At 37.0% G+C, this 20591-nt stretch overlaps 1 protein-coding gene across 1 annotated transcript; it reads right to left on the bottom strand.

The window, feature by feature from the left end:
• Positions 1 to 636: 636 nt before the first annotated feature.
• LOC132368796 (endogenous retrovirus group K member 13-1 Env polyprotein-like) lies at positions 637 to 20379 on the bottom strand. The gene is made up of 3 exons (XM_059927530.1): positions 20230 to 20379; positions 18447 to 19778; positions 637 to 759 (listed from the first exon to the last, which is right to left on the bottom strand). Exons 2-3 carry the CDS (start codon positions 19710 to 19712, stop codon positions 637 to 639), a joined length of 1389 nt encoding a protein of 462 aa, XP_059783513.1. The 5' UTR covers positions 19713 to 19778; positions 20230 to 20379.
• Between the last annotated feature and the right edge of the window lie 212 nt (positions 20380 to 20591).

Below are 20591 nucleotides of genomic sequence, written 5' to 3'. Positions count from 1 at the left end.
TATCTAGGGTTGATTAAAATAATTCTACATCATCATACTGTTTAATCTACTGCTCTGTTTCCAGAGTAAGAGTGGTGGGATGTATCGCAGGAACAATTTTAATTGCATTAGGGGTTTACAGGGAGCACAAACAGTGTTTGTTGTGTATGGCTGAAGGGAGTCATATAGCATCTGTGGCCAAATGGAGTAACGTTGCTTTTGGTTTAATGTTTTGGAACATCATAACTTCATAGAAGTTTATGAAGAGGTCCAGGCAGGACTCACTGTGTGGCATCATGTGGGCACAGAGAGAGGATATGTGCATGCGTGAATGGTGAGATTCTCACATTAAGAAGACACTTCATCCACAGCCAAAATGCTGTCACCTTGGGAGTAGGATGATGTGGAGAGTGATTTCCCAGCTCCAGTAACACTGCACAGCAGTCTGCAGCAGGAACCAAGGGGTGTAATAAGCAAATAATACAAATTGCTGCAAACCAAATAAATTCTACCATTGCCCATGATTAGTAAAGGATTCAGCTCATTTTGCAGAAGGCTCTGTAGATTAAATTCCAACTCAGAAATGTACAGCTTGATCAGTAAAGTTTGTAAATGGTTTTATAGATGAGGGATGCCATTCAATAGTGAAGATGCACTTCAATTGCCAAAGCATTTAACAAAGTCTGCAGCTGAGATGTGCTGCAGCCCAGAAGCAGGTGCCCGGATCTGTAACAAGTTAAATGGAATCAGCAGAGTATTCATATTCACTAAGAGTACAGTCTAAAAGGACACAAATGATATATAGTGAGTGTCTTATTTATTAAATTCTCCAAGTCAGTTACAAAGGAGGCAACCATCTGACAGGTACAATCTGAGACTAAATGAAGAAATGGAGCTTTCTCAGAAATAATGATGACATTGTGGCATTTCGGTATCTAAAATTTACCCTAGACTGCAGTCACCCTTCCCTAGAAGGGTACATCACAAGAAAAAATGGCATATAGGTGGGAAGTACCACATTGTTGTTGGCTGGGCTTGGGTCTTCAACCACAGCATAGAGAACTCTATAGTAAGCTGATCTGTGGCCATGGTTTTCCTAAAACAAGTTAGGTTTCATAGCTTCATATCGAAAAAGCTATTGGTGGGTAAAGCCCCCTCACTTGAAAATTCCCCAAAAACCAATTTTCAGATTTTAATTCTGAACTGTGTATAGAAAGAAATCAAACAGATGGAGGTGGGCAAGAGGGAAATTGGGAGAGAGAGAGAGAAAGAGAGATTGGTACAGCTTCAGGTCTTTGCCATTTCAGATGGGCTTCACATTTACTGCTTTAGTTCTATTGAATAGAGAGAGACAGAAGGAAGTGGCTGGAATAACCAGCATATCACTTCACTTGCAAAATATGTCACCCGCAAGTGCTAATACATAGCCTCCGTACCCTTTTGCAGATGTGTCCAATGTGTGTCCGGAGATAGGATCAAACAGATTTTGACTCCCAGCCCTAGCCTCTTCTCTGAGCTACTGACTGGCCTATCACACTATCTACCAGCAGCCATGCTTGGAGCTTTCACCAATTCTCAAACATAACATCTTTTGAAGACTTGATTATTTTTTCCCACTAAGTACATTCTTATCTTTTTTTACGCTCCCCATCTTAACAGTTTTTCTCCTTTTAATAAGGTACTCCCATCATCCTCTCAGTTGCCCAAGGCTGAAATATAAGTGCCATCCTTTTTTTTTTTTTTTTTTTTTTTTTAACATCTTGATTGGAGTATAATTGCTTTACAATGTTGTGTTAGCTTCTCCTGTATAACAAAGTGAATCAGCTATATATATATACATATATCCCCATATCCCCTCCCTCTTGCGTCTCCCTCCCACCCTCCCTATCCCACCCTTCTAGGTGGTTACATAGCACCGAGCTGATCTCCCTGTGTGATGCAGCTGCTTCCCACTAGCTATCTATTTTATATTTGGTATTGTATACATTTCAGTGCTTCTCTCTCACTTCCTCCCAGCTTACCATTCCCCCTCCCCATGTCCTCAAGTCCATTCTGTACGTCTGTGTCTTTATTCCTGTCCTGCCCCTAGGTTCTTCAGAACCAATTTTGTTTTTTTTTTAGATTCTATATATACGTGTTAGCATACGATATTTGTTTTTCTCTTTCTGACTTACTTCACTCTGTATGACAGACTCTAGGTCCATCCACCTCACTACACATAACTCAATTTCATTTCTTTTTATGGCTGAATAATATTCCATTGTATATATGTGCCACATCTTCTTTATCCATTCATCTGTCGATGGACACTTAGGTTGCTTCCATGTCCTGGCTATTGTAAATAGTGCTGCAGTGAACATTGTGGTACATGACTCTTATTGAATTATGGTTTTCTCAGGGTGTATGCCCAGTAGTGGGATTGCTGGGTCATATGGTAGTTCTATTTTTAGTTTTTTGAGGAACCTCCATACTGTTCTCCATATTGGCTGTATCAATTTACATTCCCACCAACAGTGCAAGAGTGTTCCCTTTCCTCCACACCCTCTCCAGCATTTATTGTTTCTAGATTTTTTGATGATGGCCATTCTGACTGGTGTGAGGTGATAACCTCATTGTAGTTTTGATTTGCATTTCTCTAATGATTAGTGATGTTGAGCATCCTGTCATGTGACTGTTGGCAATCTGTATATCTTCTTTGGAGAAATGTCTGTTTAGGTCTTCTGCCCATTTTTGGATTGGGTTGTTTGTTTTTTTGTTATTGAGCCGCATGAGCTGCTTGTATATTTTGGAGATTAGTCCTTTGTCAGTTGCTTCATTTGCAAATATTTTCTCCCATTCTGAGGGTTGTTTTTTCGTCTTGTTTATGGTTTCCTTTGCTGTGCAAAAGCTTTTAAGTTTCATTAGGTCCCATTTGTTTATTTGTGTTTTTATTTCCATTTCTCTTGGAGGTGGGTCAAAAAGGATCTTGCTGTGATGCATGTCATACAGTGTTCTGCCTATGTTTTCCTCTAAGAATTTTAGAGTGTCTGGCCTTACATTTAGGTCTTTAATCCATTTTGAGTTTATCTTTGTGTATGGTGTTAGGGAGTTTTGTAATTTCATTCTTTTACATGTAGCTGTCCTGTTTTCCTAGCACCACTTATTGAAGAGGCTGTCTTTTCTCCATTGTATATGCTTGCCTTCTTTATCAAAGATAAGGTGACCATATGTGCCTGGGTTTATCTCTGGGCTTTGTATCCTGTTCCATTGATCTATATTTCTGTTTTTGTGCCAGTACCACGCTGTCTTGATTACTGTAGCTTTGTAGTATAGTGTGAAGTCAGGGAGCCTGATTCCTCTAGCTCCATTTTTCTTTCTCAAGATTGCTTTGGCTATTCAGGGTCTTTTGTGTTTCCATACAAATTGTGAAGTTTTTTGTTCTACTTCTGTGAAAAATGCCATTGGTGGTTTGATAGGGATTGCATTGAATCTGTAGATTGCTTTGGGTAGTATAGTCATTTTCACAATGTTGATTCTTCCAATCCAAGAACATGGTATATCTCTCCATCTGTTTGCATCGTCTTTAATTTCTTTAATCAGTGGCTTATAGTTTTCTGCATACAGGCCTTTTGTCTCCTTAGGTCGGTTTATTCTTAGGTATTTTAGTCTTTTTGTTGCAGTGGTAATGGGAGTGTTTCCTTAATTTCTCTTTCAGATTTTTCATCATTAGTGTATAGGAATGCAAGAGATTTCTGTGCATTAATTTTGTATCCTGCTACTTAACCAAATTCATTGATTAGCTATAGTAGTTTTCTGGTAGCATCTTTAGGATTCTGTATGTATAGTATCATGTTATCTGCAAACAGTGACAGTTTTACCTCTTCTCTTACAATTTGGATTCCTTTTTCTTCTCTGATTGCTGTGGCTAAAACTTCCAAAACTATGTTGAATAACAACAGAGAGAGTTGGCAACCTTGTCTTGATCCTGACCTTAGAGGAAATGGTTTCAGTTTTTCACCATTGAGAATGATGTTGGCTGTGGTTTGTCATATATGGCCTCTATTATGTTGAGGTAGGTTCTCTCTAAGCCTACTTTCTGGAGAGTTTTTATCATAAATGGGTGTTGAATTTTGTCAAAAGCTTTTTCTGCATCTATTGAGAGGATCATATGGCTTTTCTCCTTCAATTTGTTAATATGGTGTTTCACATTGACTGATTTGCATATATTGAAGAATCCTTGCATTCCTGGGATAAACCCCAGTTGATCATGGTGTATGACCCTTTTAATGTGCTACTGCATTCTCTTTGCTAGTATTCTGTTGAGGATTTTTGCATCTATGTTCATCAGTGATATTGGCCTGTAGTTTTCTTTTTGTGTGACATCTTTGTCTGGTTTTGGCATCAGGGTGATGGTGGCCTTGTAGAATGAGTTTGGGAGTGTTCCTCCTTCTGCTATATTTTGGAAGAGTTTGAGAAGGATAGGTGTTAGCTCTTCTCAAATGTTTGATAGAATTCGCCTGTGAAGCCATCTGGTCCTGGGCTTTTGTTTGTTGGAAGATTTTAAACCACAGTTTCAATTTCAGTGCTTGTGATTGGTCTGTTTATGTTTTCTATTTCTTCCTCGTTCAGTCTCGGAAGTTTGTGATTTTCTAAGAATTTGTCCATTTCTTCCAGGTTGTCCATTTTATTGGCATATTGTTGCTTGTAGTAATCTCTTATGATCCTTTGTATTTCTGCAGTGTCAGTTGTTACTTCTCCTTTTTCTATTTCTATTGATTTGAGTCTTCTCCCTTTTATTTCTTGATGAGTCTGGCTAATGGTTTATCAATTTTGTTTATTTTCTCAAAGAGCCAGCTTTTAGTTTTATTGATCTTCGCTATCGTTTCCTTCATTTCTTGTTCATTTATTTCTGATCTGATCTTTATGATTTCTTTCCTTCTGCTAACTTTCGTTTTTTTTGTTCTTCTTTCTCTAATTGCTTTAGGTATAAGTTTAGGTTGTTTATTTGAGATGTTTCTTGTTTCTTGAGATAGGATTGTATTGCTATAAACCTCCCTCTTAGAACTGCTTTTGCTGCATCCCGTAGGTTTTGGGTCATCGTGTTTTCATTATCATTTGTTTCTAGGTAATTTTTGATTTCCTCTTTGATTTCTTCAGTGATCTCTTGGTTATTTAGAAGCATATTGTTTAGCCTCTATGTGTTTGTATTTTTTACAGTTTTCTTCCTGTAGTTCATATGTAGTCGCATAGCGTTCTGGTTGGAAAAGATACTTGATACAATTTCAGTTTTCTTGAATTTACCAAGGCTTGATTTGTGACCCAAGATATGATCTCTCCTGGAGAATGTTCCTTGAGCACTTGAGAAGAAAATGTATTCTTGTTTTTGGATGGAATGTCCTATAAATATCGATTAAGTCCATCTTGTTTAATGTGTCATTTAAAGCTTTTGTTTCCTTATTTATTTTCATTTTGGATGATCTGTCCATTGGTGAAAGTGGGATGTTAAAGTCCCCTGCTAGGATTGTGTTACTGTCGATTTCCTCTTTTATGGCTGTTAGCATTTGCCTTATGTATTGAGGTGCTCCTGTGTTGGGTGCATAAATATTTACAATTGTTATATCTTCCTCTTGGATTGATCCCTTGATCATTATGTTGTGTCCGTCTTTGTCTCTTGTAGTAGTTTTTATGTTAAAGTCTATTTTGTCTGATATGAGAATTGCTACTCCGGCTTTCTTTTGATTTCCATTTTCATGGAATATCTTTTTCCATCCCCTCACTTTCAGTGTGTATGTGTCGCTAGGTCTGAAGTGGTCTCTTGTAGACAGCATATATACGGGTCTTGTTTCTGTATCCATTCAGCCAGTCTGTGTCTTTTGATTGGAGCATTTAATCCATTTTCATTTAAGGTAATTATCAATATGTATATTTCTGTTACCATTTTCTTAATTGTTTTGGGTTTGTTTTTGTAGGTCTTTTCCTTCTCTTGTGTTTCCTGCCTAGAGAAGTTCCTTTAGCATTTGTTGTAAAGCTGGTTTGGTGGTGCTGATTTCTCTAAACTTTTGCTTGTCTGTAAAGGTTTTAATTCTCCTTCGAATCTGAATGAGATCCTTGCTGAGTAATCTTGGTTGTAGGCTTTTCCCTTTCATCATTTTAGATATGTCCAGCTGCTCCCTCTGGCTTGCAGAGTTTCTGCTGAAAGATCAGCTGTTAACCTTATGGGATTCCCTTGTATGTTATTTGTTGCTTTCCCCTTGCTGCTTTTAATATTTTTTCTTTGTATTTAATTTTTGATAGTTTGATTAATGTGTCTTAGCACATTTCTCCTTCTGTTTATCCTGTATGGGACTCTCTGAGCTTCCTGGGCTTGATTGACTATTTCCTTTCCCATGTTAGGGAAGTTTTCAACTATAATCTCTTCAAATATTTTCTCAGACCCTTTCTTTTTCTCTTCTTCTTCTGGGACCCCTATAATGCGAATGTTGGTGCATTTAATGTTGTCCCAGAGGTCTCTGAGACTGTCCTCAGTTCTTTTCATTCTTTTTTCTTTATTCTGCTCTGTGGTAGTTATTTCCACTGTTTTATCTTCCAGGTCACTTTTCCATTCTTCTGCCTCAGTTATTCTGCTATTGATTCCTTCTAGAGAATTTTTAATTTCATTTATTGTGTTGTTCATCATTGTTTGTTTGCTCTTAAATTCGTCTTGGTCCTTGTTAAACGTTTCTTGTATTTTCTCCATTCTGTTTCCAAGATTTTGGAACATCTTTACTATCATTCCTCTGAATTCTTTTTCAGGTAGACTGCCTATTTCCTCTTCATTTGTTTGTTTTGGTGGGTTTTTACCTTTTTCCTTCGTCTGCTGCATATTTTTCTGTCTTCTCATTTTGTTTAACTTACTGTGTTTGGGGTCTCCTTTTCGCAGGCTGCAGGTTCATTGTTCCCATTGTTTTTGGCGTCTGCCCCCAGTGGGTGAGGTTGTAAATTCAGTGGCTTGTGTATACTTTCTGGTGGAGTGGAGTGGTGCCTGTGTTCTGGTGGGTGGGGCTGGATCTTGTCTTTCTGGTGGGCAGGGCTATGTCCGGTGGTGTGTTTTGGGGTTTCTGTGAACTCAGTATGATTTTAGCAGCCTCTCTGCTAATGGGTGGGGTTGTGTTCCTGTCTTGCTTGGCATGGGGCATCCAGCACTGGAGCTTGCTGGCCGTTGGATGGAGCTGGGTCTTAGCGTTGAGATGGAGATCTCTGGGAGATCTCTCATTGGTTGGTATTACGTGGGGCCGGGAGGTCTCTGGTGGTCCAGTGCCCTGAACTTGGCTCTCCCACCTCAGAGGCTCATGCCTGACACCAGGCCGGAGCACCAAGACCTTGTCAGCCACACAGCTTCTGCCACCTTTTGTCATGGGTCCCAGGATCTCTTAATTGCAGCAGCTTTGGGGCAGAGTAGTGTCCAGCCAGTAAAGTAGCATCCCATTCTTTTCACCAGCTTGAGGGAGGAAGAAATTTTCTTTTACTCTTCTAGGTTCTTCTGGCTTGTCAAAATGGCTGAAGTCCTTACTTTAAAAAAATATAAATGCCATTCTTGATTTCTCTCTCTCTCTCTCATACCACACATCCAGTCTACCAATTCAGCCTATCAATTCTTCCTTCCAGATGTATCTCCAATGTAGTAGCCATCTTTCTTAATCTTTGGTAACATCCCTTCATCCAGTCCAACACCTCCTCTCCATGGGACTACTGCAGAAGCCTCCCTTCATCTACTCTTGGTCCTCTCCAGTCTGTTCTCCATACAGCAGCCAGAGTGACACTATTAAAACTATAAATCTGTTTATGGCCTTCTGCTGCTTATAACAGCTCATGGTGTTCTGTTGAACTCAGAATAACACTGTATGACAAATATGTACCTGGCTTGCCCTCTCTTCCTCTTCCTCACTGTGTTCCTTATATTCTGGGCTGCTTTTACTTCTTTATATATGCCAAGTTCTTCCCAGGCTTGGGGATTTTGCCCATATTTTTTCTCTGCATGGAGCACTCTTCCCCCTGCATCTCATAACTGACTCCATTTAATCCTTCTGGTCTCATGCTACATGTTACCTTTTCAGAGAGGCTATCCCTGACCACTCTATCTGAAATAGGTCCTCAACTTATATTTTCACTTTACTTATTTTCTCAGCAACTTGTTTTTTTGCTCTTTTTCATAGTCCTTATCACAACTGACAATTGTCCACTTGCTACTCTATTAAATCATGTGCCTTATTTTCTGGCAATAATAAACCATATTGCGATATTTAGTGATTTGGGTCCAAACACATGTAATGTTTTCCTCTAATACCCACTCTTGCCTTATTGACTATCTAGATACCACATAGTATGTCTATTTTTTGATTATCAGTTTTGGTTATACCATCCTGCATCAGTCCCTTCCTATTCTACCTACCACTACAGACTCTCAGATGTTCACTGGAAGATAAACTAAGGTGTTAAAGCTTTGTCATGTAATATAACATCAGGTGCTAAAGTTTTGTTATTCAACAGACTATTAGGAAAGTACAGTTTGCAAAGAATGTGATTAGAGAATGGGTCTCAATTAGATTTCATTTTATCACACATGGGAGTGACATGTGCTCTCCATTGGGAGTACTGGAACAGATGAGTAAAAAATCAAATGACTAAGAAAACTATTAGAAATTAAACTATATTTTGTGCATGTTGAAGAGTAATATTTTTTATGCAAGATTGCATTCCAGGGGAGGAATTTATTATTGTGTTCAGTCATTGCAAAGTGGTTGGATTTCCTATAACTAGTCATTACTGCCTTTATTTATAATGATCACATACTGAAAGACTACATATTCAGTGAATTGCCTTTTGAGTGCTTCTACATAAAGAATCTAAGATTAAATGATGCAAACTAGAGACAATAGATACAACAAGGGATCCAAAAAATGTTAACCTTAATGTGACAGGCCTAGTTTAAAAAGTTCATGTAATTTTCTTTCCTTCCTCTTTCCCTTCCTTCCTCTTTCCTTTTTTCCTTCTTCTCTGTTATGGTTTTGGAGGGGAGTGGTCACTGGGGGAAGCAACTATAGTCTATGAAATAGTTTTCAATTTGTTTTCTTGTTGTTTTCATCAATGCATTGATATTTAAATTAGTTTACTATGGGTGTGGTGTTTTCCAGAATTTGGTATTTATTTATTACCTTATTAAAGTTATAAGAATAAAAATTATTGTAGAAAAGAAATTACCTTATTAAAGTTATAAGAATAAAAACTGTTGTAGAAAAGAAATAGTTATAGGTGGGTTGAAAAGTTTTATGACAAAACAATCAGAATTTTAATGCTGAAGCACCAAGCATGAAAAACAATATTAGTGTTTGATTTAAAAAATTGATTTCAGTCATTTGTTCATTCATTTATTTATCCAAAAATTATTATTTAACAGCTGCTGAGCGCCAGGCACTACATCAGGATTGGGAATACAACAATTAATAAAATAAAATTTCTCCCTAATCAAATATACTTCATTTGGGTAGAAGAAATAAAATAGAGATACAAACATATCAGGGGAATTATGAGTGCTATAAAAACAAGCAACAAAGGTGGGATACAGAAAATAGACCAGAGGAGTGTGTGCATGGGCGTGCATGTGTAAAATGGTATTTTTAGAGAAAATGATGAACTCGAAACAGGGATTTAAAGGAAGTAAGAGAATAAGCTATGTGACTCTGTTGGTTAAAAACATACCAAGAAGAGGGGAAAGAATGAGCAAAGTCTCTGGAGCACAACAAGGAAGCCAGAATTGGGAAAAAGGAGCTGAACAGAGATAATTGGTGTCACGAGGTAGATGAGGTTGAAGTGATAGTAGAGGCCTAGACCATGTAGGATTTAAAAATATTCTGATTACTAGATGAATTTATTTGTTGATAACAAGAATATAAAAATATTTATTTTGTTATTTTTGTTATAAATATGTACATGTATTTAATATGTATACAAAAGCTACATCTATTAAGATATTGGTGGTGAAAGTACATGTTAGATCAAAGTCAGAATGGTTTTTTTAATAAAGGGCATCTTTATGGACCTGTTTGGTATTTGGCATAATTCTCAAAATTGTTTATTTCATACATTTAAAACCATCATTTTTAAGACTTGTTAAACCCATATACATTTATGTCACCTAGTTAAATGATTCCTTATTCTGCAAGGATTCTTTTTTATTATTAATTGATGCATTATTTCCTCTCCAAAAATAATTTATCTACAAGAAAGAAGTCTACTTTAGATGTGACTTTATGTTAACATATAACTGATTCAACAGTGGGAGAAAAGAAAAAGGGAAACCAAATCAATTTTGATGGCTTTGCCTTTGAAATACTATAATAAATTCAAGATTGAGGATCGAGAGTGGCCATCAGAAATTGTGTGAACTTTAAGGAGAATTATATTTCACTGACACAATCCAACAGGCTGGGTAATGGAGAAAATTCATGATAACAAATTGCTGCTATATCAGTTTTAATATCCACCCTCATTTTGAGAACTCGATATATCCCAACTCTCAAGGGTATGCCTATAATTATGCTTTTGAGGTGTTCAAGTGCTTTATCACAGAGAGACACTTGAACTCCACTGTGAGAAGGTTAATTATTTACAATATCCTTGAAAACATTCTCTGGTATGAGTGGATTACATGAAGACACCTTGAAGTGACAACAGAAGCCCCAAGAAAGTTAAATGTAAAAATCAATGATTTGTCTATGCTGAGTCTCAGAGGGCTGCTTTATAATATTAATGATATTAGCTACTAACCCTGTTTTCAGAAACTGTTTAAAAATGTTATTTCTGCCTCTAGCAATGCATACCTCTGGAGGATTGTGCTTAAATTTCGCTAAGGTTTTCAATTTCCTGACTTCTATTATGGGATTAATCCATATAAATCATTTGGTGATGAATAAACATGGCTTGCCTGCTGTGTGTGTGTGTCTGTGGTTTTCAGTGTATGATTTCATGATTATAAGGTCTTTAAATAATTAAAACAAGGGATTGTCATTATTCTGAACTACTAATTAGAATACTTTTGGGTTTAGATTATCCTCTATGTTTAAAAGTCTCATGAGGGAAAAAATTTTTATAACTTTATAAAATGGGAGGAAATTTGAAGTTTCAATAGTCTACTGCCTTGCCCACACATTAAACGTCCAAGAAATATTTATGGGCTCAATGTCCTGAGTTAAAGAAATGCATTGTTAAATCCTATTTACATTTCCCCCTTTTTAAATGTAAGCCTACTTTCTTCATTAAAAATGAGAAATTTCCCTTAAAAATAAAAATTTTAAAATTCTATGTAATGACATTGAAGCATATTATTTCCCTCCTAGGTTTTAATTCCTCTGTCTCTTCAGTGTTTTATCAGTGGCCCAAACAAAAATCTTACCTCGAGGACCCCTTCTGCATGGAGTTGTGGTTCTCCCCAGGGTCACCAACTGAACTTGGCTCAGTGTAGGTAGCAGGTTGCATCATATAACAGACAATATCTTACATACTGTATTTAAAGAATCTTTCTTTTGGAAGCTCCCTTAGCTTAAGCATAAAGGGCAATTTATTAGGTGGGTGCTGACTTATCTTACAGTGGCCTAAGAAGATTTGAATAACCAGGGAGGGACTGGGGATCTCTGAAGCAGCATTTGTGGATCTTCCCTTTACTACACTGGTATTAATATGGTCTTGCTCCATTGACACCTAGTTTCTATGACTGTTAGTAAAAAGTACAAATTCCTGGGAGAGAGAATTTGATTGGTTAGCTTGGGGTCTGGTGATCATCCCTGGTCAATTATCTGAAGCTATACACGTGGTCTCATAATAGATGCATTAGAGACCCACCCCTGTGAGAAGAGGGGATGACAGTGAGTCAGGCAGTCAGCCTGAATGCCAAATACACTCTCTTATAGGACGTTCTGCTCTTGTTAAAGAACCTGGAATACTTCAGTCCTGAACTCCTCACCCATAGTGAGGAGTAATAGTAGCACATACTACATCTCATTATGAGTGCTTTCACACTTTCCATGCTTTGCTATTCTATAGTCATTGATATAGTTAAAGAAGGGTTTCCTGGAACCTGAGCATACTCCACAAGGTGCCTTCTTCTCTCCCAGTGATGTTCCAGTCTTAGATTTTTCGTTGTTACTAATATATAATCACTTTAAATTCTTCTGTTCAGTTAATTAACTAATTAGTTACACAGATATTCATTGAACATACGCTGAATATTGGGCTAGGAGCCGGGGAGATCCATTTTGGAACTACTAATGATGTCCAGTACAAAGTACCTTTCTACTTTGTTGGTTTAATCCTTTAAAAAAAATCTTTACATAAGATACCAAACGTTAATTAAATTCAAACAGTGCATTACATTTTGCTCAGATTTCATGTAAATCATCTTATTTATACTTCTAAGATAAGTAGACCAGATGTTGTTATTTTCATGGAGAAAAGCCAAGTTAAGTGCTTTATTCAGGTTTTCCTAGCTACTAAGTGGCAGATCTAGGATTCAAGTGAGTGTCTTCAGTGGACCCAGTAATAATTTCATATCATAGATTGTGATTTTATTGTTGTCTCCTTCCATTGTTGAAAGATCCACTAGCAATAGTACTTTCAAGATATAGGAGAGTCTAGTGAAGAATGACAATACATTTTTGCTAAGTGTATTCTACAAGTCTAAAAAACTGTCCTGGAACTGTTTAGAAAATCGATAATATGTAATCAGTAATTGGGTTGTGTGACAAAATACTGTGTTAATCTAACAAAAATCCATAGGTGTACCTTAGTTAAATAATTTTAAGAAAAAATATTGAATAAATGTTAACCTCAGTCTAAGTTTTATGATGAGTAGGTGGTCTCTAGTCTTGATTAGAGATGAAGTAATAGATGTAAAACCATTATCCAATGTCACCAAAAAAAGGTTTTTATAATGCAGATTTGCTGGTGATGATCATTACTTATATCAATTATCAATTATCAAATTCTTAAATCATTGTATTCCACTAAATACTTAGAATGCAAGCAAGATTGCTGAATCAAATACTGTTTAGTTGAAGGAAGGCTGTCATGGTGAAAAGTGACAGAAATTTTTTTGAACAAAAACATCTGATCAGTATCTTGAGTAAATGTTAGCAAATGACATTTGAATTGCAACATTTATTAAATATCTGCTATTTGACTGACATGATATTACATAAACAGAAAGCCAAAAATGAATAAATAAAATAAATAGGAATAAAATGTCAGAAAAAATTTCCCATAAGAGGTTTGGTTTGGTAACTTGATTAGGTAAATTGAAAAGCGTATTTATAGTTTTTACTACTTTCCTACAAAGTTCCACTTATGATTTGGGACATCTCAGCCACTTTTACAATTTGAAAATACTTTTTGAAAACTTAATTTTGGGGTATATTAAAAAAAGAAACCCTTATTTCTGCACTGTGAAAATATAGAAGACTTTCTAAAAATAATACAACATGAGAACATTCCCATCACCATTTCATATACCTCATACTCCTTTCCTGCTTTTCCCATGCACCTCTACCCACTTTTCCATCTTGGTCCTGTACCTCAACACTTTTGACATTAACAATTTGAGACATTCAGAATTTATTCATTCATTTATTCAAACTAGTATTTTAAAGAATCCATTATGTATCAGACACCGTCGGTGGTGAGGCTGGGGTGGTAGTCAAAGACAGAGAAGATGGAGAGATTTTATTAAGTTATTGGCAGTGAGAATGGAAAGAAGTGGATGGAACTGAGTTATTTGGGAAGTACCCTTTTTTGGTAATTGATGGATGTTGGGAGGTATCTCTCTCCCATGGCTTGGTCAGTAAGTTGAATATATTGAATACAGTTGCTCAAGTAATTTTTGTTCCACAAGTCTGAATTAATTTCTAATAAAAGCATTTTTAAAAATTTTATTACTGCTCATGTTCCAAGCAGCCTTATGAAAGTGAACATATTTTGAAGATGCATTCAGCTTTCCTGATGTTTGTTTTTGCATCATTGAGATTTATACAAAATATGTTCAACATAAATCTTTAAAATACACTAACAAGAAAGCAAAATAGACTTGTCAACAACTAAATAGGTTGTCAAAATAAATCTGTATAATGTCAGATAAAAGTTATAAACATTGAATAAAAAAATTAAATTTGTGTTTTAAGGTTCCATTTTTAAACAACCTGAAACAAATGTCTTTTCAAAGCTTTCTCTTGCCAGTAGATGTTATTACTAAGGAGGGATAATTTCACTAGTAGGTGCATTACTGCCACCTAAATTAGGAGAGTCCACATCACAACAGATGTTCCTCAGACAAGCAGATGGGGACTTCATGGACGATTTGCCCTTCTTCCCAGGAGCAAGTGTCATTATAGAGGAGATTTGAAAACCTGCCATTTAGTACGAGGTCAAACACTCACTTAAATCTGCATCTTTGTTCCAGTGGTTATCAAAATGTAGGAATTTTTATCTTGAGTTTACCATGTAAACAAAACACTAACCATGAGACAAGATGGTGGCCTCACAGTACTTTGGATTTAAGTATGTATACTTTCTCTCATTTTCTTCCTTTCCACAAAAGGTTGGTTTTTTAATGAAATATTTCAGATATCCAATATGCCTAAAGAATAAGACAATCAATACTTAGGAATGCACCATCCAGCTTGAAAATAAAACTTGAAAAGAACAGAAGAACTCTGTATACCCCTTTCAGATCCCATTTCTCTCTATATCCATCAGAGGTAGTCTCTATTTTGAATTTTGTGTATTTTGTTCCCATGCATTTCTTTATACATTTACTACATATATATTAAATATAAATATTGTTTGGCAGGTTTTAAACATTAAATAGTGTATCAGTTATTCAATGATTGTCTCTCAGCTTCATGCCCATCCTTTTAACACTCTGCTGTATGATGCGGGGACCAGGACTGTGCAGACCACATTTCTGCTTCACCATCTGGTTCCCTGTTGGGCTGTGCCGATAGAGGTACTAGAGGGAGACTGGAAGGTTGGAGAAAATAGAGATTTGCTTCTTCTTGTTTGCTCCCTGTTCCTGTGACCCTTAGATTGACAACTGCTTTTCATGCCATAGCAGCAATTCCTTCCATAGGCAGCGTCTGAATCCAGTTTGCAGTTTTGACACTCCCAGAAACAGCCTTGTTGCTGCCGCCTCAAAGGCTAGGCACCAGCCATAGATGCCCCTCACCGTAAGGGTTTGGATCCCAGCTTCATGGGGTCCTTCTTGATTTGCAAACAATAGCATCAATTAATTAGGCCCCCTTCTCCAAGGTCTGAGTTTCAGTTTTGTTCCCACAGCCCTAGGGAACGTAGCTACTTCCTACACTTACTACTCTGTGATTCCAGCAGTCCCCTTTTTGCTTTCTAATAACTTCATTAACTAGCGATAAGGTTGTTGCTGTTAACAATTCATTTTGTTAAATTCTCTATGTCTCCTGATTCTAACTAATTTAAATACGATCATTAATGTAAGTAATATTCTTGAATGTACAATTTTCAGCCAGAATTTTGTTTCTGAGGTCCATCGATGGTATTTGTGTAGGTCTACTGAAATAGTTTTCACTGCTGTATTTATCATGTAGATAAGTCACAATTTATTCATTCTTCTTGGAATGGGTTGTTTAAAAAAAATGCTGCTCTAAATATTTTTGTAAGGACTTAGTGCAAATGCTGGTCTGAATTTTTTACATATGTGCTAGAGATTCTCAGAGAAGTTACCAAGAAGTGGATTTATTGATCCATAGAATTTGTGCATTTTTAACTTTATAAAATATTGCCAACTTGCTTTCCAGTGTAGTTGTATCAACTTACACTCACAAAAAGAATTGCATGAAAATTCTTATTGTTCCTCTAGGTATTGTCAGATTTCTTAATTCCTTAATTCTTAATATGAGTGGTATTTTACTGTGATTTTAATTTACATTTCTCTAAGGTTGAACATTTTTCCCTATGTTTATTTGTCATTTTTTTCCTTTAATTATTTGTTTACATATTTTGTCCATTCCTCTCATGGGTTGTTGGTCTTTTATTGATTTAGTAATATTCTTTATATGTGATAGACTCTAATCTTATGCCATTTAAAAATGCTTTTCAAGTATTTTCTCCCATTCTGAGGTGTCTTTTCATTTTTAATTGTATCTTTTGATGAACAGACATTTCTATTTTGAATGTACTCAAATTTACACCTATTTTTCTTTTTATGAGTAATCTTTCAGATGTCTTTAACTTGCTATTTCTCCATATTCATAGCATTTTTATTTCAATTTTTATATTATCTGTTTCACTTTAAAATTTGTCGGCTTCTTTCAGACTATTATTTTCTGAATTTTTAGATTGAATCTTTTATTCTTTCAAAAATGCAAAACGTATTTATGTTATGTTCTAGGTTTTATAATTCCAGTATCTGAAGGCATTGGGAATGTAATTTGCTCTTTTATCAGATGGCCTTTTTTTCATAGTGGCTTGTTTCCTCATATATTGTAGTTGTATAATTTTGACTTGAGGGCACATGTTTGGGGTGTTTTTTCAGTATTTACCTTGTTAGTCCTATTTTGATGATATACCCATGAAGTGCTATCAGCTAGGGACCACTCTGTGGTAATATCTCAGCATTGTTCTCTGAATGCTGATAACATAAATTTGATTCCTAAGCCCTTATGAGGATAGTCCTGTGGTTGAGAATTTTCAGGATACATGCTTCCTTTTTGCTTATCCAGAGCCCCATCCATTTTTTTTTTAGTTGGTTTAGGCTAGACTTTTCTGTGGTAACATACCTTGAAATCTCATTGACTTAGTACAACAAATTTTATTGATCGCTTATGTCAAATCCAATGTGGGTCAGTTTGAGGGCTCTTCTACACCTGATGACTTACAGATACAGGTTCCTTCTATCTTGTGGCACCACCATCTTAGTACAAGGCTTCTAAAGTTATGTGTCAGGGAAGATATTTGGACCATCGTATTGCTAATATAGAAATCATGTATATATCTTCAACTAATGTAATTCATTATTTGTGGTCAGTTAATGGAATTTGAAACTCAAGAAAAATGTTGTTTTTTATTCTCATTTGGCCAAGGAGATATTATTTGTGAAATATAATACATATATAAATGTACATATGTGTAAATATTTGTATATACAAAAATATACATCTAAATATATATGTATATACATTTATATATGTGTATATATAAAATTATATTTTTTTGTGTGTATGTTATATATATATATGTATATACATATACATACATTAATATACAAAAGGCCCCCAATTCCCTGAAATCAAATGCAGAAATATACAAACTGTCTAAGAGCAGCTCCCCCTAGCCGTGCAACCAGCCACCCATTACCAGGCCCCACCCACCAGCAGGCCGGGACTAGCCCTGGGCCTCTCTGAGCCCCACAGCCAACCAACTCCAGACCCAAATCCCCGCACACCTGCAAGCCTACATCAGCCCCAGATCCCCTTGGCCTCACAGCCAGCCATGCCAGGACCCAGCCCCGCCAACCAGTAAGGTGGCAGCCACCACATGAGACAGGGCCTGACAGCCAACAAGGCCAGAAACCAGCCCTGCCTACCAGTGTGCCCACAATAGACAGCCACACCACAACAGAAGGGCCCACACAACCCATAAGAGGGCACCCTTAGAGCATATAGTTCTGGTGACCAGAGGGGAGTGGGCCTTTTTTTTTTTTCTTTTTGGTTATGTCTCAGGCAAGAGAAACAAAAGCAAAAATAAACCAGTGGAACTACATCAAACTAAAAAGCTTTTGCACAGCAAAGGAAACTGTCAACTGCCGCAGACCGGCTGCAGAAAGCTAGAAGTTCCTGGTGGTGAGGGGTAAGGAACTGAAAAGCACCAGTATGGGGTCAGAAGGGCCAAGACAACTGATGGTTGCAAGGCTAGTTTATTCAAAGAGCATGAATGTATATATAGGTTTAGTACGGAATGAATACCAGACAACAAATCAGCAAACCTTGTATTTCCACATAATTCTGTCGCCACTATCTATGTGCCATTATCTATGCGCCATTATCTATGCGCCACTATCTATGCATCACTATCTATGCATCACTATCTATGCATCACTATCTATGCATCACTATCTATGCATCACTATCTATGCGTCAGCATGCCTTATGGGCCGTTCTTTGGAGATACAGACTTCCCCCTCAGGGCAGCACGTCCTTCTTCTGGGGAACAACCAGGGGCTCTTAGATCCAGAGCAGGCACCTGGAACGAAACTGGCCGCAAGCCATTTTCCTTTTTTACGCTCAGTACCGCAGCGTCAGGAGTGCATACCAAGAAAGAGACAAGCAGTTCTCCGCAAAGCAGAAAGCTGAATAAGCTTACAGCTTGGGGGCCACCACATTTCCCCCTTTTTTATTATTTTTTAAAGCTTGATAATGTAGTTTTAAGCCATGAACATCCTGACGCAAGACAGCGAAGCGCCCCATTACAAATCTAACAATACAAGGTAATAAACCGATCACCAATAAAAGTAGTACACCAATTGATATCAGGCCTGAGAGCCCTCCATGAATCCATTGTATCGGATTTAGCCCTTGTAGTTGATCTAATAATCCTTGAATCAAATTCTGGGGTCCATCTTCGTCCACGTGGGCCTCTTGAATAGCTTGTATTTCGGCATTTAACTTTTGAATATCAAGGCTAATGTGTCCATCAGTCCATACACTTAATATATGCATTTTTACTTTTTCCCAATCCCATTGTGAATCATTATATAAATGTTGAGTTACACAAATCCAGGTATATTTGGCATGACAAATCAAACGCATTTTTAATTTTAAAGCCATAACTTGATCCCCTATTCCTATTAGAACATTTTTTAATTCATCTACTTCCGTTTTTAGTTGGGTATCAATATGACTTTGTAGGGCTAATGCTACACTAGTATTTTTAGATAACTGATTAACATAATGAGCCTGGTGAATAGTTTGTGAAAGAGCAATCCCAGCAGTGGCCGCAGTAGCAGTTAAAGCTGCTAAGGCTAGGATTGCACATATTAGAACACCTATAAATCTCTTTGGTCGTTTTAATGCTTCAGTCAATTCCAGCCAGGCTTGCATGCCAGTGTTATGATACCATGGTTCAGACAAATTAACAGGTAACATTACATAAGAAGGTTGCTTCATAATCATAACAGATGTAGATCCTTTAACGGGCAAAACACAACTACTAAAGATACAATTAACACAAGTAATATTATAACCTATAGGATTCATAGTGTTTTCTACAATTAAATCTCCAATCAATAAAGCATAAGGAGGAGCGACGCAAGTAATCACCGGTCTATAAGAAAAGGATAAGGCAAGTTTCCAGAATTCCCATTGCTTGTAAAAAACAAGGCTGTTATTATTAACGGGGACAGAAGAAACTAGTATGGTGCCATTATCATAATCTAAAGTACACCAGACAGAGGCTTTAGTCCATGTATCATTACAAACAGGAAAATCAAACTGCGGGAATTCAGAAGCCATAAAAGCAGGAAATTGTAGTCCTGTGACAGTCTTTACGACCGTAATTTGATGTCCAGCTAATAACGTCCCTTGATTACCTATGGTAGTTTCAATACACAAATAATGTCCAGTATCTTCAATCCTCAAGCGATATATGCATAGAGAATGATCCAACGAAGTATTAGAAGCAAGCTTAGTTACTCTAGCATTCATGTGAATGGGAACGTTATCCTTATACCAAAATACAAAGGTGGATAAATCTTCTCGTCTAGGAACAGTCTGTTTGCAAGGAAGACAAATATTAGATCCCACAGCTTTATAATTTTTACGTAAATGAGTAAAAAATTGAGAATTTACAGTGGTTTGGTAAGAAATAGCATGTTCTAAAGCAACAGCCTTAACACAACCAGAATTGGTACTCATAGGACTTAAACAAACAGGGGGAGTATTAAACCAATTAGAGTAATTAACAGAAGTATTAGTAATAGGCAAATTTCCTAGCACTCTTTCAAAAGTAGAATCATTATAGAAAATTGGAAGGTCAGCTTCAGACCATGTAACAGGTTGTAATAAAGGAGGATCGGGTACATAAGCCCAATAAGATTTAGCCTCTATAGGTGGGGCTGCCAATACAGCTATCATGGCTAAAAAAAAGGTAAGAGGAGAGCGAGGATGAGCACTCTCCTCCATAATCCTACGTGCTTGAAATACTAAACATTGCAATTGATACCAAGTAATTTGATTTCGATCTCCCCTCGCCTCCCTGACAAGTTGTCTCCTACTCCGTCGCCGCATTCTTCTCGTCCGCCGGGGGAACCGGTTGGGGTGTGCTGTGGTCGATTGCGAGAGCCTCAGGCGACGCATTCTTCGAGTCAGGGTGTTTATTGGTGATGGCATGATAATGTCGAACCAGGCGCTCCGGGAGCCACCGCGGAGAGTCTGCCTCCCTAGGGAAAACACAAACATGGCCTCGGCCCCATACTAAAACAGGGTCTGGTCCATGCCAAAGGTTAGTCATGGGATCTTTCCATTTAACAAGCGCTTTTTCAGGAGGGGTTCCAGAAAGACCGGTAAACAATCGTTCATAAGGCG

This window comes from Balaenoptera ricei, chromosome 7 (genome assembly GCF_028023285.1).
Source record: "Balaenoptera ricei isolate mBalRic1 chromosome 7, mBalRic1.hap2, whole genome shotgun sequence".
Taxonomy (NCBI): Eukaryota; Metazoa; Chordata; class Mammalia; order Artiodactyla; family Balaenopteridae; genus Balaenoptera; species Balaenoptera ricei.
Note: the sequence above shows the minus strand (reverse complement) of the source record. Positions and strands in the feature narration are given on the sequence as shown.

Coding starts and splice junctions, on each gene's coding strand:
- LOC132368796 (XM_059927530.1), bottom strand. CDS start 19,712: ATGAATGCTAGAGTAACTAAGCTTGCTTCTAATACTTCGTTGGATCAT. Junction 760..18,446: donor TCGCTGTCTTGCGTCAGGAT/GTTCATGGCTTA, acceptor GTGTCCTTTTAG/ACTGTACTCTTAGTGAATAT.